Below are 18,113 nucleotides of genomic sequence, written 5' to 3'. Positions count from 1 at the left end.
GAGGGTTGTGTGAAAATGATGAACATAGCCATAATTCATTACAGGGATAGCTCCTCTTGTGGCAAAAACACTGGATAATATACAACTAGTCATTTTATTTCTGTTGTGATTAATATATAGCATATTCTTTTTGAGAGTCTTGGACATGAGCACTTTAGTTCTACATGGTGCTCTCCCTCCCTAACTAAGCACCACAACCTGTACAGCCCTACATCCATAACATACAGCGCACATTTAACCACTGCTGGTATTAACAGGCAAAAGTTAACCTATACAATACCTAACCTAACCAAACTGTGATGAACCCTAAATTCTGGCTGAACCACTTAAACTTACAGTCATTGCTAAAAAAAAGGCAGCCCAATGTACCATCTTTTTTGCCCCAACTCTTCTAATCTATTATGCCAAATTCTCTGGTGGTAGAAGAACTTATGCCAATATAAAATCTTCTTTCCTATAATGCTCACTGTTGATCAGGCTCCTTTTGGTACATAGGTTAATGAAGAAGTTGACGGAAAAGGACCACAGTACTGCTCTAATTTTTTTGGTTTGGGTGAACAGTGCTCACTGCTAGCTCCTCTTCCTCTTTGGCTAATGCTGTGAGAGTTTACCCTCTTGTTTTTGAAACCAGTGCCTCATATGCATCCTATACTGCAAATTATTGTTTTTCAGAGGGGCTCCGTGTATAAATGATGATGAAGCAAGGAAGGAAGTGGATATTTTCATTGGTGAACCTGAATCTGGATGTTCTAAGCCAGTCCCACCAGAAAATGGATTTATCAGGGTGAGAGGGCTGTACCATGTAAAATGTGTGAATGATAGGGCATGTGGGAGCTCTGGGAACTTCCAAGATTACCAGTCTACAGAATTTCTGGTTTTGGATTTGCAAACCTAGTTCATCCACAGATTATACTCTGATTTCATCCACGTCATGACACCTCGCACCAACTAGAAAACACCATTCTGTCTTAATTAATGAAACTGTTTTCTAGATAGTCAGAAGCTAAAATTATTGCATGTCTGCAAGGGGCAAGCAGGGGAGTGTATGTTTAGGAGCATCCAACATGGGTTCGTTAGAGGCAGGTCCTGTCAGACCAACCCGGTGGCTTTCTATGGCCAGATCACAAAATCCTTGGATGCAGGTGTCGTGGTGGATGTAGTCTTTCTGGACCTTAGGAAGGCCTTTGACACTGTCTCTCACCCCATTCTCATTAAAAAATTGGGCAACTGTAGTGTCAGTGCCTACACAGTCAGATGGGTCACAAACTGTCTGGAGGGCAGCACCCAGAGAGTGGTGGTGGATGGGTCACTTTCAACCTGGAGGGATGTGGGCAGTGGGGTTCCCCGAGGCTCAGTCCTCGGGCCTGCGCTGTTCAATATCTTCATCAATGACTTGGACGAGGGGATGAAAAGTACCTTGTTCAAATTCACAGATGACACCTAAGATGTGGGGAGAAGTGGGCATGCTAGAAGGGAGGAACAGGCTGCAATTGGCTCTGGACAGGTTACAGGGGTGGGCGGATGAGAACTGGATAGGATTCAATACTGACAAGTGCAGGGCACTGCATCTAGGGAGGAAGAATCAGCAGCATACCTACAGGCCGGGGAACTCCCTTCCCATCACCACAGAGGCAGAAAAGGATCTTGGAGTCATTATAGACTCCAAGATGAACATGGGCCACCAATGTAGGGATGCAGTCAGGAAGGCCAACTGCACTTTGTCATGCATCCACAGATGCATCAGGTCCAAGGAGGTGAGCCTCCCCCTCTATGCAACACTAGTCAGGCCCAGCTGGAGTACTACGTCCAGTTCTGGGCGCCGCACTTCAAGAGGGATGTGGACAGTATGGAGAGAGTCCAGAGGAGGGCCAGTCGCATGATCAGGGGTCAGCAGGGCAGGCCCTACAAGGAGAGGCTACAAGACCTGAACCTGTTCAGACTCCACAAGAGAAGGCTGAGGGGGGATCTGGTGGCCATCTATAAACTTGCCAAGGGAGACCAGCAGGCAATTGGAGAGTCCCTGTTCCCCTGAGCACTACTGGGAATAAGTAGGAATAACAGTCACAAGCTGGCAGAGGGTAGATTCAGACTAGACATCAGGAGGCGCTGCTTCACTGTCAGGGCAGCTAGGATCTGGAACCAATTTCCAAGGGAAGTGGTGCTTTCTCCTACCCTGGGGGTCTTCAAAAGGAGGCTAGATAGACACCTTGCCAGGGTCGTTTGACCCCAGCTTCCTTTCTTGCCCAGGGCAGGGGGTTGGACTTGATGATCTACTCAAGTCCCTTCCGACCCTACCAACTATGAAACTATTTATTAGTGGTTGATAGCAGAAAGCTCCAAAATCTAAGTTGGCAACTCATGTTTTACATAGAGGTTTTTTCTTAGCTGAAAGGTGTCTTTCTTACTCCTTTTTTCTCTCATATTCTTTTGTATATTTTCTTTTCCCCTGCCTTCCCCCCTCCCCCCTATTTTCTTCAATGGCTATACTTCTGCCTGCTTCTAAATATTTCATAACTTCAATTTAAAAAAATGCATTGTGTTGGCTACACTAAGAAATAAGATAAGGGCAGCACACAATCATTTGTGTACTGGAGTGACTGGTGATATCTTAATATTTCTTCCAGTATCAAATTGTAACAGAAAAAGACTGAAAAAATAAATCTGCTGCAAAGGGGCTTACAGAGTGAATGATTTTAAAAGGATAAGACAGCACTCATTTTAAGATTCTGATGAATGTTCATTGTGTGTATATGAGTCCTGTGTCAGTAAAAAAAAAAAAAATGAAGATGCAGTTGTATAAAACTTTTAATTTTGGGGAAATCAATATTTTTTATGTTGACCTGACAGTCTTTTACCAGCCCTTCCCTAGCATGCCAACAGAAAGCTAGATGTACTGCATACTACTGTATATAGACATACTATGAGACTTCCTCTTCCAGACAGCCATTCCCCATCATAGAGCTCTAACAGAGTAATAGTTTCATAGTTGTTAGGGGCTCAAAGGGACCTTACAGATCATTGGGTCCAGCCCCCCTGCACTTGGGCAGGAAAGACTGTTGGGATCAGATGAGCCCAGCAAAATCCACCAACTTCTAAAGGCAAGATAATGTGTATAGGTTCTGTTTCAGGCAGCATTTAATGGCCACTAATTTTGGGACCACCACATGATGGGGTAAACAAAATTAGAATATTAATAAATGGATAGACAAATTGTTATGACAACTGCAGTATGATGAAACTTTTAAAATGCTATTTTGACTATCTTTCTCTTGTGTCAGTGTCCATTCCACTTACCCAGAATATGGTTTAATTGTAGAATGAAAAAAATTATTATGCTGTGGGAGAAGAAGCTGAGATTGCCTGCATGACTGGATATGATCTCATTGGGTATCAGTTCCTTAGGTGTCTACCAGATCAAACCTGGATCCAGCAGCCCATTGAGTGCCAACGTAAGAAATTGGAGAACAGTTAGGCTTGGCAACAGGAACAAATATAGGAAATACAAATAGTTCAGGTTTTCCTAACAGAATCTGTTAGAAAGGCTTAAAAAGAAATTAATCCTTGTTTTATAAATGTTGGAAATGACAAAGTCCTCTTGGGTTGTCAGATTTGTTCTTTTACAGTCTATCAGTTGTTCCAACTTTGGCCGCTGACAGACACTAAATTAAAAGCTCAATAAGATCTGATACGTGATCCCAGCAGTTGTTTCTGCTGCCATGCCATACATGCTTGGCAAGAGGTACAATTGTGGGATTGGGATCAGATCCCAATTGCACCCTATTGTCAGTGCAAGGGGAGCCCAGGATCATAATCCTGGGCTCCCCGTGTACCGGGACATGACAAGCTTAGCTCCCCTGCTCTCCTGTGGCTGAGAGCCATAGTCGGCTGATCTGGGCTTCCAGTCATGGGAGTACAGGGGAGCCAGAGGCTCTGTGGGAACTTTTTTGCACATGCTCTGGGAGTGGGGGGAGCCGCTCTAATTAAAACACTACTGTATTTCCTGTATCAGCGTCCTGGTACTTAAAAATGGCAGCAGAGGTGCTTGAACTAAAGTTTGTTCAATGAGCTTTCGTTCAAGTGCCCCCACCGCCATATTTAAGTATGGAGACAATGATACACAAGACATAGGAGACTGCTGGAGTGCAGCAATTGCCACCTTCCACCAGACTTGATTAATCAAGTCTGCTCTCATGCACTGGAATTCCAGCATGTTGGAGCAGTCTTCACACTCATGTATAGGCACTCTATGTGCTCCCATGGCTGGAAGCTCCTGTCATCTAACTGGGGCTCCCAGCTGAAGAAGTCTATGGGACTCAAGCTTCCAGCTGAAGGAACGTACAGGAGGTAAGGCAGGGGTAGTCAAAATACAGTCTGTGGGCCAAATCTGGCCTGCCAACTGATTGGTTTCAGCCCACAGGCAGGCTCCTGCCAGTTGATTGTATCTGGTCCATGGCACTCCACTTGGGGCTAAGCCTTGACTGCTCCTGCCCAGGGCAGCCTGAGCCATGCTCCTCTCCATGCCCACCCATGGCCCTGGTCTCAGCAAGCATGCATAGCTTCCCAGCAGGGATGCTCCCAGTGTGGCTGCAGCCTCCCACATACCGCTTGGCTCCCCCCACCTCCAGCAGCCCCTCCTGCCTCTGCTGCATTACTCCAGGCAGCAGATAGCACGGGGAAGTGATGGCAGCTGTAGGGATGTGTGACAGGCACCACATGCCCAGCCAAGTTGAGGGGGAAGTGGCAGCTGGGCAGCTCCTGCCTTAGTGTGCAGGGCCTCCAGCTCCGGCTCCTGGCCGCCTTCCACCCTCTCTAACTGTCCAGTGTGTTGAGTGGAAAACTATACGCTACTCAAAAAAATATAAATCAGGTGAAAAATTACTTTCTGAAATAAGATTAAAATATGTTATAGTAGATGTTTGATTTTTAGTATATGATTAGTTTTTAATCTATATATTATTAAAATGATATCTTTTGAAAGATTTTGTGTGTGGCCCTCAACTCACCAAAACTCGGTAAGTGGCCTGCCAGCCAAAATAACTGTGCACCTCTGAGCTAAGGTCTCTGATTCACTGTCCTGGCTGGAAGCCCCAATCAGGTGACTGGGACTCAAGGGCTCTGGTGTGTTCCTAAGGTTGGGAGCACTGGCCATGTATTCAATTTAAGACATAGTGGGAACCAGCCACAAAGGGCATTTTTACACATGCAAGCACCACAGCATTTTGCCACTTAAAGAACTGCACATGACACAGTGCAGCACATGTCAGCTCGCATGCGGAGCAAACTCCGTTAATCAAGTCTGCTCTGAAGTGGCAGATCTTCAGCACATCGCGGAACCAAAAAGTATAAATGCCCAAAGTTATTACACATGTTTTGTGTGGCCACAGTACTTAAAACCTGATTAACCAGTTAACCATGTCTTTAGCATAACGTCTATCAGGATCTGTATGATCTATAAGTAACACTATACTGTTAGGTTATGTAGAAAATATAAGATAAGTATTTTCTAGAGCCTTTGCCAGTCTAAATTTAAATGTCATTGACAATAGGCCTTATTTTTCATTTCCAGACTTATCTTAATAAGGCTTACAATTTTAATAATTATATTGAACAGCATTCTCAGGAATGGACAGATACATAAGGCAATATAATGTGAATATTTTTAAAGTGTGTTTGGGGGACAAAACTCCTTTTTTTCCATTAATTTTAACTGCATATGTGTGTCTAAACCATCCATGGTGCTTTATAAACCTCAACCATGAGGTCCTTGTTTAGATGTGATTACAATTTAATCTAATTTAAAAAGAATTGCTCTCTCATTGTCAAATTTAGGATTTCCAATGTTTTGCAAGAACTCAAAGCAGCAACCTGGACTTGAATTTTAAGGTTGAACAGAGTGAACATCATGAATTTAAATTAAATATACATGAAATATTTCAACTGCCATTTACTTTAATTTTGACCTTTAACTTCATAGACAATTTGAAAATAAATCTGGCAAGTAGAATTTAATACCTGTAACATGTTGCAAAGAATGTCCTGTCAGGGGTCATTTTAAATTGTCAGTGCCAACATATGTCATATAACATTAGTAGAAAAATAGTATAATTTAATTATAAAATTAATAGAATTTCCATACAAGTCATCGATAGAGAAATATTTTATATATGAAATGTTGCCACTTGAGTGAGTTGAAAAACTTTAAAAACTCAAACATGACAAAAATGTGCAACTTCATTCACTTTATTTTCACCATAGATTTATAACTCACCCATTTATGACATGCTGTAAAGACCACGTTTATTACAACAACACAATATGTATTCAAATCTTATCTTCACTACAGCATTACTCTGCTCTAAGCCATCAGTATCCGATGTTGTTGCAATCTCCCCATTTAAACACGAATACAACATGGATGAAACCATCCAGCTAAGATGCCCAGCTGGCTTTGTTATCACTGGACAACCATATTACACTTGTGGGAAAGACCTGTCTTGGATCCCTCCTATTTTGAGAACACTTACCTGTGAAAAAGGTTAGTACCCTGTTAAGCAATTAATACAACCCTGGAAGCAACTAGTAAAAATGTATCTCAAAATGCATTGGAACTATAACTCTCTAACTGAACATACTACAGTGAGTGTTGGGTGGTACATTTGAAGGCCAAGAAAGACGATCAAATTCATCTGTTATATTAATCTGATTAGACTTCCTGCATGAGACAGTGCCACAGAATTTCATCCAGTAATCCTGTATTCATAGCATATCTTTGTTTAATATAAACTCTACCAACTGAACACTGTAAAAGCAGAAGAGGTATAGTGTTGAATGTTACCTGCATAGTACTGAAATTTTAGCAGGGGTGCTCTTACCAACTTTCCCAGTAGTTTCATATAGTTTGATACACTCTTGTGGAACTCCACACAGAAGGCTTTGGAGATGACAAAACAGTTGTCCATCATGAGCCTCTGGTTTAGACTTGAACTGAAGGAACTGGACCACTTCAGTTACTGTTAATCTTTGAAGTTTCTTAGAGAATGAGTAAGATATAAGTTATTGGAAGCTGGCAGTTGGCAATAAAGAACAGGTTTGGCTAGTTTCTTGATTTGTGTCCTTAGAAATTGAGGTTAGAGGCTGCAGAATAGCTGGCATTATTAAATATTTTCAATAACATAAGCTGTTGTGTTTTGTATGCCTTCCTCCTGTCCCTCCCTGCAATAAATTATTTTGTCTCTCTGGTTACATCCAAACTACTCATTTTGTTTATGTACTCAACAACTTTTTTGTCAACCAGTCCAGTTTTTTGCTGTTTTTTTAGTACTTTCCAACAGGGTTTTTTTTACTGACTTATTTCAAGCCATTTTTTTCCCCCTACCTTAAAAAGGAATTGCCTGTTTTTTAAAACAGGAAATGACAGTTTCCCTCACTAAAGAGAGAGGTTCTTTTACAAACAACTCAGATCACATAGACTTTTTTCTTTATTAACATAAGGAGCCTTGAACACCTTAATATTTAATAAGTATAGCTTTACCCTTAGGTGTCATATGAAATAATACTTAAAAGAGGATATTTTTTAAAAAAAGGAAAAAGTAAGATGTCTGATTATTATTTAAGTTATAGTCTTGAAAGTTAAGCTTTGGACTGGCTATCATGGTTCTACAAAAGAGGTAAAGAGTGATCTGCTTCATTTTGGAAAATGCCATGTGGCAATTTATATTCAAAGAATGGGAGCCATACTACGCATTATCATCTCTTTCCATTCCAATGAAAATGCAGCACTTAATTGTGCACATGTCTCCTGCTGCACAGATGCTGCTGCAAAAGATCTGGAAGTAAGTTTTTAATTAACTGGATCCTCAAGGTATCCCTTTACTGGTGAGTTCAGTCTTCATCTTCATATTTTGTGTACTACAGTATTCAGAAGAGCTTACTAGTACTCAGGTTGTGGAGCTCATACAAAGGACCTTTCAGTACGAATGACCAGTCCACAACTGCAACCTTTCCTATTTTGATATGAGGTTCACCATGGTTATCTAACCCAGGGATGGTTTGAGTATCTTGAGAAGAGTGTTTGAAACAACTCAGTACTTTTCCAAAAGGTAAACCAAGTCCGAGGTAAACCTCAGATTCACGCTTCTCTAAACCTGAGCAGTGTAATCCACTTTCTTTGGGGAGTTACCTCCAAGCCATTTGATAGCACCTTGAATTAGCACATAAATCTACCCTCCACCTCTTTAGTGATGCAGACAAGTGAAAATATGTGACAGCTTCATCCTTTAATCTTGAATTGGCCATCTCAGAAACTGCCTAGGCCCTTTCCTGACAGGCTGTATTGGAATGCCCTTTGCTGTCTGTCTCCAGGGCTGAACTGCAACTTATAGCTAGCATGATGGGCTAGTTAAGGGGAAGGCCTTTCATTTCAGAACTTGTTCTATTTTACATTCTATACAAGTAAGAATTTGAGGAGGTTTGTGAGGATTTTTCATTTTAATTTCTGTAATTATCAGAATATTACTGTGATGAACACAATGCAAACATAATAACAAAAAAAATAGCCATAAAGACAAAAAAAAAATCAGTTGGTAAGAGCATACAGCATCAAGATTGGCATCATTTTTCACTTTCGGAAATGCTTTGAAATTCTGTCTTTTATGTAATGCACTTTCTGTTTGTATTTACATTTTTAATGTTGCTTCTAAATATTGAAATTATACCTGATTCCTTGGTAAAATAAGGATTAGACCCATTGTCTGCTCTCATGGGAAACTAGGCTAAAGTCAAATAAATACCCTCTAGTTTTGACAGCAGCATTTTAAGATTCTGTTTATATATAATTTATTTATTTTTCAGATGAGCAAACTAAAGCTAGAGGTAATTGTAGCCCAGGACAAAAACAAGTTGGATCTCAGTGTGTTTGCATGTCACCCTCAGAGGACTGTGGGTAAGTTATATACTTAACACAGCTATTTGATTAATGGAACAGTAGTTTACTGTGATTGTAAAATAGCACAGAACACTAAGAACAACCTTAGGATAATCACAGTTTATACAGACTGAAATACAGCTACTATGCCTGTTGCATTAGCAATAAGGTCCTCCATGTTAAAATGCATGCAAGGTCAGCATGTTAAAATGTAGTCTTTCCATTCTATGCTCTAGCATCTGGCACTAAGGACTTACATTCCTTCCTTTCTTCCTTTTTCTTCTAATTTCACCTATTACAGACTTCTAAACATCCCACTCTTTAGTGGTCTTATTAACCTGAATTACATGTGTGAAATCTAACCAATCCTGGTCATACTATTTTCATTATACTTCCATGTATTTGGGATTTCTATCCTTTCATTGAGTAAATATGAATACAGTTTGTTTCCACCTCAGAAGTAGTCATTTTCATAACCATATCCTCATTTCTGTTTGGTACCCTATGTAGCAGGCACTGAGGTGCATGCTACTGGTGGAGCAGCAAGTAAGGAGACCAGCTGCATGTTGCCAGGGTAACCAGTGGGAGTCAGCTGACCAGAAGGGGCAGGGCCTGGCTCCTGTATAACTCCCAGGCTGAGGCCAGGCAGGCAGTTCCCTGCCAGCAGCCATGGGGGTAGGAGCTCTGCCTGGGTGAGGAAAAGGAAGAGGCCTGAATGACTGAACAATGTGATACTGGTGAGAGGGGGAGAAGTCCTGGAGTGGCTTGAACATTGTTATAGCCAGATGGCTTAGGTTTATGTGATAGCCAAGGGGCTTGAATCTTCTTTTTACTACCGGTGGTTTGGGTGAGGCTATTAAGGGTTGGAGGAGGCCTCAGAGGGAACCCACGGTAGATTGGGGACTCTGGTGCCAAAGGACTCAGCATTTGGGGTGCATAGACCCCAGCCGCAGATAAGGGGTGGAGAGTTGGGATAGGCAGGGCTACGGCCACCTGAGCCTACCTAAGCGCGGGAAGCCCCAGAGAAAGAGGGCAGTGCAAGAAGCCAGGTAAGGCTGAAGCTGCCTGAGCCTTGCTATGGGTTTGAGACCCTGAGGAGGAGAGTGGGGGTGAGGCACGGCTATGGCCACCTGAGCCCACCTGAGTGCGAGAAGCCCCAGTGTAAGAGGGCAGCGTGAGAAGCCCCAGCCAAAGGGGGCAGCGATTGATGAGCACCTGTGGGGCATAGTGGGAGATGAGGGGCTGCAGCTAAGACTGAACAACATCTGGTACATCTGGGAGGCTTAGGGCATGGGTACAGGGGTGGCTGGAGTCATGGATAGCCCATAAGACTGGTGTGCCTGGAACCCCAATATAGGAGCAACACATGGGGTAGCAGGAGCACCGTGACCGAGAGGATGGAAAGGCAGCCTCCCTTTTAATATACACACATACACATATATATAGCCTTTCTATCCTCTTGGTCACGGTGCTCCTGCTACCCCACATGTTGCTCCTATAATGGGGTTCCAGGCACACCAGTCTTATATTCAGCTAAGCCTTTGGCCACTCCACTTTTTATCCCATCCTTGATGACTTGCTAAGTCTAGCTGGCATGTAAAACTAAAACTTTACACAACAGGTATTTGGTTACAAAAGATATTTACTCACTGCACCCATAATAAATTACTCTGAGCTTCACTGGTTTGGGTTTGGAATGAGCTACTTGTCCTCCCGTCCATATATAAATAAGATGAAATACCGTGGGCTTGTAAAGCCATCTGTAGGAAAAGATGAATGGGAGTAAGGAGCCTCTAGAAAACATCAAACAGGAATTATAAAACAGAGGATGGTGTGTCAAGCAAAGCACTACAGCTACTAAATGAAAAGATGGACTCCCTGGAATTGTAGAGCACTGGAATACCCACAAAAAACATTGAAATGAGCTCAAGAGTCCAAGTAAGACAAAGACCCCTGTCCTTTACTTTTCTTCTTTTTTTAGGAAATATTGTATACACAATATAGTGTGCAGTGGTCCCTAAGCCTTCCGGGAAACATGCTGTTACCTTGGAGAAATTTGGTGTCTTTTCTGTTGTGAGATGATAACTATTAGAGGTGTACAAAATGGGCCATATTCAATTTGGATTCAGATTTGGTCCAAATCGGGGACAGTGATTCTATTTGCTGATTTGGATCACTATCCCAATTCGATTAGGCCGAATCTAAATCTAAAGATTTGATGCTGTTTCTTTGAATCAGCAATTTGGCCACAGACACAGCTTTAAATGTTTTTTCTACGTATCTTGAGGTACCAGGCATGACTCTTGAATGCTACGATGATGGGGCAGATGAAGCGTCCCATAGGAGCATGGGGCCCTTGCGTGCTTGGCAGTGAACCCAGAAGTAGAGCAGAAGTACTTTTGGTCCACTTCTGGGTCTGCCGCTGAGCATGCTGGGGGGGGTGGGGAGCCATACCTCCTGGCTCAGCAATCAGCTCCCAGGGGACCCAGGTCCCTCCCCCCCACCAGACCCAGGTGGCACCAGTCTCCAAGCTGAGGGGGAGGCATGGGGGTGCCCCACATGCTCCCTGGCAGACCCAGAAGGGGACCGGAAGTGCTTCTGGTCCACTTCTGTGTCTGCTGCTGAGCATGCTGGGGAATTCCCCCATGATCCTGTGGGACTCTCCATCTGCTCGAGCATCTCAGCATTCAGGAACCACCTGGTACCGTGAGCTATGTAGAAAAAACATTTAAAGCTGTGTCTATGTCTGAATCACTGAATCTTTATGAATCTCTCTGAACTGATTCAAAGAGTTTTGATTCAGTTCAGACAGATTAAAGATTCTCCTGATTCAATTCAGATTTGGAGATTTAGCTACCAAATTGGGCCAAATCTTTGCCCAGCTGAATCAGTGACCAAAGCTTTACACCATGCTAGTAACTATGGATGTGTGTGCTTGCTGTAGTGTTTGGTGCATGGCTATTCCGATATGTAGGAGTATCTCCTAGTTCAGTAGATCTTGATTCAAACCTTGGTCTACCACAACCATTTTGTCAGATTTGGGGAAATTATTCAGTCTCTCTGGGCATTTCTACACATGTGCTTTAATGTGCAAAAGCCTATTTTATTGCACAGTAGCGCACCATGGCAAAAACCATGCTAATACATTAACACACAGTAAAATTAGGCTACTGTGCATTCAATGTCACAAAAAAAATCCACTTTTGCTACTGTACATTAGGGGAGGTGAATGCACACTTAGTTAGTACTAGGGCTGTGCAAAGCTTTGGGTGGTGATTTTGATTCAGAGGAGTTTTGGCCTAATTCAGTGGACAAATCTCTGAATCCAAATTGAATCAGGGCATCAATTTTTAAAGATCTGAATCAATTAAAAGCTCTCCAAATCTCTGGCAAAGATTCAGACTGCTCTGATGATTTGGGCAGTCCTCAGTGCAGCCACTCCATGCTGGTAAGTACTAGGAGTGGGGAAGAGGGGAGCTGGGGGAGGGGACCATGGGGGGATCCCTGCCAGCCCCCCAGCCCTCACCCACTCCCCCTCCAATCTCTGTCCAGTTCCCCTGCCCACCCTAGCTCCATACTTTAAAAAAAAAAAAAAAAAGCCCCAGTGCTTATCAGGTGTTGCCAGGCAGGGGCAGCAATCCCCACTGCCCCACGCTGCATGGGGGGCTCTGCCACAAGCCCCCTCAACTCCCCCCCTGCTCTCCTGACCCCCCCCCCCCACAGCTGCCCTGCCTGCCAGGGCTCTGGCCCTTTAAGAAAAAAAAAAGCCGAGAAGAGCCCCAGGACTCACTGCTTCTGGTGCAGCCTCCGGGCTTTGGGGGCTCCTGCAGAGCTCCCCACATGGCATGAGCAGCAGGGGGCAGCGGGGATTGCCCCTCCCAGCAGGAGTGGTGAGTCCCAGGGTTTCTTCAGGTTTTTTTTCTTAAAGGGCCTGAGCTGGTCTGTGTGATGGGTCTGGAGGCATGAGGGGGGAGGGTTCAGGGGCTCATACAGAGCCCCCCATGCAGCATGGGGCAGTGGGGCTCAACCCCCCCACTCCCACCCGGCAGCACCTGCTAAGCCGGGGCTTTTTTTTTTTCCCCAGGTGCTGGGAGCTGGGGCAGGTGGGACAGGGCTGGGGGAAGGGTGTGGGATGGGTCTGGCCTGGCTGATTCAGAAATTCAACTGCTGCTGTACCTCTGAAGTAGGTAACCGAATTGAATTGGGACAGTGATTCAAATCACCAAATTGAATTGCTGCTCCCAAATCAGCCAAATCCAAAGCGAATACTAGCTGCTTCACAAAGGCCTAGTTAGTACCTCCATAGGGTTTATCTACACATGCACCTACTCCAGCCTAGATTTACTGTAGAGTAGGCTACTGCACAGTAAAGGTTTTTGAGTAGATGTCTACACATATGGAAATTAGGGAGAAGATTTGTTCCCAGTTCCCTGAAGCCCTTCAATGCACCCCCATGGCCACTGGGGAGAACTCCAGGCTCCCCCTGGGTGCTAGCCCAGAGGCTGGCGGGGAGCACCGGGCCAAGAGACATCTCACAGTGCTTGGTGGGGAACAAGCTCCCCAGGGAGCTCCCAGCATCAGCTCCATAATCACAGGGCTGCTGCTGAGAGATGCTTACTTCCCATCCTGAGTCCCATGGTCATGGGGCTTGGGCTAGAAGACCTTTATCTTGGGCTGGAAGACCAAGTATCTCCCAGCTCCCGTTCCACAATTGTGATCTGGGAGCAGGAGGCTTGAAGTTCCCTGCTGCTGGGGCAGGGGGACATAGTCCCCTCCTGGCCCCTGTGGCAGGGCCTGCCCAGCAGCAGGCAGCTCCTGGGGGCAGGGAGCTGTCTTCTGCCCCCTAGTAGACAGCTGACAAGGAGCAGATATGGGTCTCTCCCAGGTGTCTACATGAGCACGATAGCACCATTATTAATACCAGGTAAATTTGTTACTTGCATTAGCAAATAGCAAACTCACTCAGAATTAGGGAGATTTACTGTGAAATAAGCATGGGCACATGTAGACCTATGTGCTTACTTCACAATAAATTATTCTAATTTTCCATTAAGCATCCCATGTAGATGCACCCACATTAGAGGTACTAAATTTAACGTGCAGTAGCAAAGGCACATTAATGAACATGTAGGCACAACCTCTGTGTCTTGGATCCTTATTACTAAAGTGGAATAGTAATTACTATTACTTTCCTGCTTCAAATTGTGAGCATAACTTCATCAAAGTTGGCAAGATGCAAGGATTCTTGTGGGTAATATTTTTTTTTTACTGAAAAGAGAAATTCCTAGGGGTAGCAGACAAGCAAATCATAGAAGAATGAATAGCTTGATTAGTGAAAAAATAAGATGTTTCAAAAGGAAAAAGTAGTTATCATGTGTAGTATGAAGAAAGATTATCCAGAGTCAAGTAGATTTATAGTATGCCATGCAGTCTGTGGCAGTGCATTTGCAGTGCCTGCCACATTAAGGGCTGAGTCAAGCAGTCAGTAGGTGCTTGATTGCAGCAGCCATTTTAAAACACTGGCTGCCTATATAAACACAGCAGTTGGCTGCTGGCAGCCAGACAGAAATGTCACCTGGCTGAAAGGCTGTATAAAACATCTCACAGGTAAGAGCAGGAGGCTCTTTGTCCTGGGCATGATCTAAAACTGCACCCTGCTGGGGATGGGTGGTCTGGTGGGGCTCTTAGTGGTGTGGGAGCCCTCAGGAAATGACAGGCCAGTTACCTCCCTGGTGAAGGGCGAGGAGGGGTGCCTTAATCCCAGCCCCCATTTTCGGGTGGGCTTTGGAGGCAGCTGTGGGAGTAGTGGGGCCAGGCATAGCAAGTGGAGTGCCACCTGAGCCCAGCAAGGATACAAGACCCCAGAGTGGGTAGCACCTCCACGTGGGAGTAGTGGGGGCCAGGTATGCTCATGTGTAGGAGCCCAGCAGAGATGTAAGAACTCAGAGACCCCAGAGGGGGTAGTGTGGGGAGCATAGAGTGTGACCTCACACAGAGTAGGCTGAATGGGAGTAGGTCTGAAGGGCTGTGCATGATGGGGTCTGAGTAAGGATGAATGGGAGTAGGCTTGATGGGCAGTCCCAGGGGCATGTTGAGTGGGGCCAAACTGGGAGTAAAAGCCTGAAGGGCAGTGCAAGGGCCAGCCCCCGGAGTAGTTGATTGTGAGGAAGAGGAGAAGACCCCAAGGTTGGGGTGTGATGTAGAAGCCCTAGAGTGGGTGCAGGAGAAACCCCAGGAGTGGGGAGTAGGCCAAGGTATGTCTTAGATGCCTGAGACTTTAGTTGAACCAGAGGCTGAGTAGGGTGGCTCAGCCAAAGAGTTAGAGGTGAGTCCTGACCCTGGTAAGTCCTCCACTGCAAGGAGGTTGAGTGTGGGTCAAAAGGAAGGCCTAAAGGTTAAGCACAATGACCTGCTGCTCCAGGGAGGGAGTGAGCATTCCTTTTGAGGACCTGGAGCACCAGCCGTGGTGTACATTATGATTGCATAATGTGGATGCCATCTGCAAGGCATGGGCTGAAGTGTAGGGGAGGTTTGGAGCTGCAAATAGTGCCCCTCTGGCATCGGGGCATGTAATGGATAGTCTTCTACATTTTCCACCAGTTCACGGGAACAGCAATGTTATGGCAGGAGAGACTGGATGAACTACCCCATAGACAGGTGGGTGGGCTGACATGAGGCCCGGACCAAGCATGCCCCCTATCACACAGTCAATATTAGTATCTAATCCTTGGTTCTTAGTGTCCAGCTAGCTTCCTTTTTTTTTTTTTGTTCTTAGGCTCAAAGATTATGATATACTGAGATGTTATGCTGATGAGGATTATATTCCTGAGGTAGATGTCTCTACAGAGACAGACATGTAGTTGTTTGTTATAAACGTGTCCATCAATGTTGATGGAATACTTAGAATTTGAAGTGCATCTCCTTTGCTTTTCTCATTATTTTTCTCTTCTGATAAAGGTTTTACTTTTGTCTTGTGGCAGCCACTACTCAGAAGATGTCTGTGTATTAGATGCAGTTTTGGAACGTTCCTTGACGAAGCCCAGCTGTCAGTATTTAGCCGAAAAATGCCTCAAAGAACAACCACTCCATTTCTTGCATTCTGGCCCCTGCCGTGCTGACACTAACCTAAAATGGCCTATTGAGAGGACAAAACTTTCCACAAGTAGCTCAAAGAAATTGGCCTGTGGATATGACACGTGCTATGACTGGGAAACATGTTCAGGTATGACTTCTGCATGCTGTGATTTGCCTAGTCCTTAAACAGTAACAAGAAAATGCAGAGGCTGCTTCACCGTTCTTGGAGTGAGAATTATAGCCCTTTTGATTCGCATCTGAACTACCCTTAATGAAAAGAGGCAGGGGGAGTTTTCTTTACCCCTGGTGTGACTCGGGTCTGCATTTTACTGGGCATGTCTACACAATATGCTGACTGCATGGTAGCCAAATAATACTGTGCAGTAGCACATCACAGCACCACCAGTGCTAATATGCTACTGCACAGTATTATTCAGCTACTGAACAGTAGCATCACTTAAATGCAGTAGCACCAGCAAACACCTTTTTATTTAGGACTTGTATAATCAGGAGCTAAATAATCAAGTACTAAATAAATGCTCAGTAACCACTGCGTAGTAACGTCTTGTGTAGACACACCCACTGTCTTTCAGTTGCAAATGGTTTAGATCTGGCTACACCAGCTGTATTTCATATGGAAACCCTCTTAACAAGAGAATCAGTCAAATATCCAGTCTCTGTGCATTGTCATAGTTTCACAAGGGAGACAGACTTAAAGACAAAGGCAAATATTATCTAGTTGTGATTTCCCAGCGTCTTGTATCCAAAAATCACAAAGGGTGCATCCACACGAGTGCACACGTATGGGTTGCAGCATCTCAAAGTCCTTTGAGACCCTGCCAGAGGCACATGTGGGAACAAAAAAATTCTCCGCATGGCTAATTTGCAGTGTGGGGGCAAAATTAGACCCCTGGATATCCAGGGGTCAAAAGAACCATGGGGGGAGGGGGGAAGCGGAGCAGGGCACAGTCCCCAACTGTGCCCTGAGGCAACCGGAGGCTCAGTCCTCCATAGAGGTAGTGTGGCAGAGCATTGTTTGTGCCTACCACTTTAAGGGCCTGGCAGCTGCCAGCTCCAGGTGCCTCATGAGGGCAGCCATTTTGAATCTGGGACTGCCCCTATAAACAGGGCAGTTTGGCTGCTGGAAGCCAGGCAACAACACCGCCTGGACAGAGGGCTGCTGGTGTCATCTAGAGGTAAGGGAGGAGGTGTAGGAGATGGTAAGGAGGCTCCTGGTCCTGGGTACAACCTAAAACTGCACCCTGGTGGGAGTGGGTGGCCAGGTGGGGCTCCCAGTAGTGTGGGAGCCCCCAGGAAATGCCAGGCCACTTACTACCCTGGGGAAAGGTGGGTCTGGAAGGGGGACCCCAGGAAGAAGAGTGTGAGGCTATGGACTTGCGAACCTGTCTGACATTTCCCCCAACTGGTCAATGCTGGGGCCAGGACCGGAAGGGTCAAAGGGCCAAGGGGCCCACTGCAAGGAACACCCAAGAGCTGAGGGCCTCGGTTTCCAACCGGCCTGGAGGTGGGCCGGGGGGAGCAGCTCAGGGAGGTTGCCTGTTTGCCGAGGATGAAGGCGGAATAGGCCACCTGAAGAGAGGAATACAGGAGGGGTTCAATAGTAGGATTCTGGGGCCCAGCATGGTGATGATAAGAACATCTAGATGCCATCTGCGAGGCTTGGGCTGCAGTGTAGGGGATGAAAGGAGCTGCAGATAGCGCCCCCTGGCATTGGGGAAGGAAATGGGCAGCCTCCCACTTAATTACGTCATTTGACTAATTAACAACAGGGCATGGTGGGCAAGAAGGCAGGGGGTTAGCCCAGAAACAGGTGGGTGGGCCACTGTTAAATCAGCGCTGAGCAGGCCCCCAGTTACAGGTAGCCAGCCAGAGTGTCTCTATGGCTGGTCTTCACCCCGGTGCTTAAGCACACTGCCTGCCCGTGCAGTGGAGGCAATATGCCAGCTGCAGGGGGTGGACCTGGGCTTCTGATGGTAAGAAGTGGGTGGGGGCTGGAGGAGGGGACCAGGGACCATAAAGGGAGCCCTGCTGGCCCTACCTGCTTCCTCAGCCCCCAGATAGGGCCCTGCTTGGCCCTATCCCCCACCTGCCCCCC

General features: G+C 45.4%; 1 protein-coding gene across 2 annotated transcripts in view; it reads left to right on the top strand.

The window, feature by feature from the left end:
- Positions 1-18,113, top strand: part of LOC109307866 (complement component C6-like) — a 59,543-nt gene that overhangs the window by 31,958 nt on the left and 9,472 nt on the right. The window contains exons 13-17 of one of the 2 annotated variants that reach the window (XR_002100383.1): positions 673-784; positions 3,317-3,449; positions 6,344-6,535; positions 7,915-8,099; positions 8,851-8,935. Coding sequence is in view for 1 of the 2 variants with exons in the window: in XM_019532006.1 (XP_019387551.1) it covers positions 673-784; positions 3,317-3,449; positions 6,344-6,535; positions 8,851-8,941; positions 15,904-16,145 (770 nt within the window). In the remaining variant the exon portion in view is untranslated. Of the gene's footprint in view, positions 1-672; positions 785-3,316; positions 3,450-6,343; positions 6,536-7,914; positions 8,100-8,850; positions 8,942-15,903; positions 16,146-18,113 lie in introns of those variants that run through there. The other variant, XM_019532006.1, reaches the window with a different exon arrangement.

The sequence above is a fragment of the Crocodylus porosus genome, unplaced genomic scaffold (genome assembly GCF_001723895.1).
Source record: "Crocodylus porosus isolate Cpor-Errol unplaced genomic scaffold, CroPor_comp1, whole genome shotgun sequence".
NCBI classification, from domain to species: Eukaryota; Metazoa; Chordata; order Crocodylia; family Crocodylidae; genus Crocodylus; species Crocodylus porosus.
Note: the sequence above shows the minus strand (reverse complement) of the source record. Positions and strands in the feature narration are given on the sequence as shown.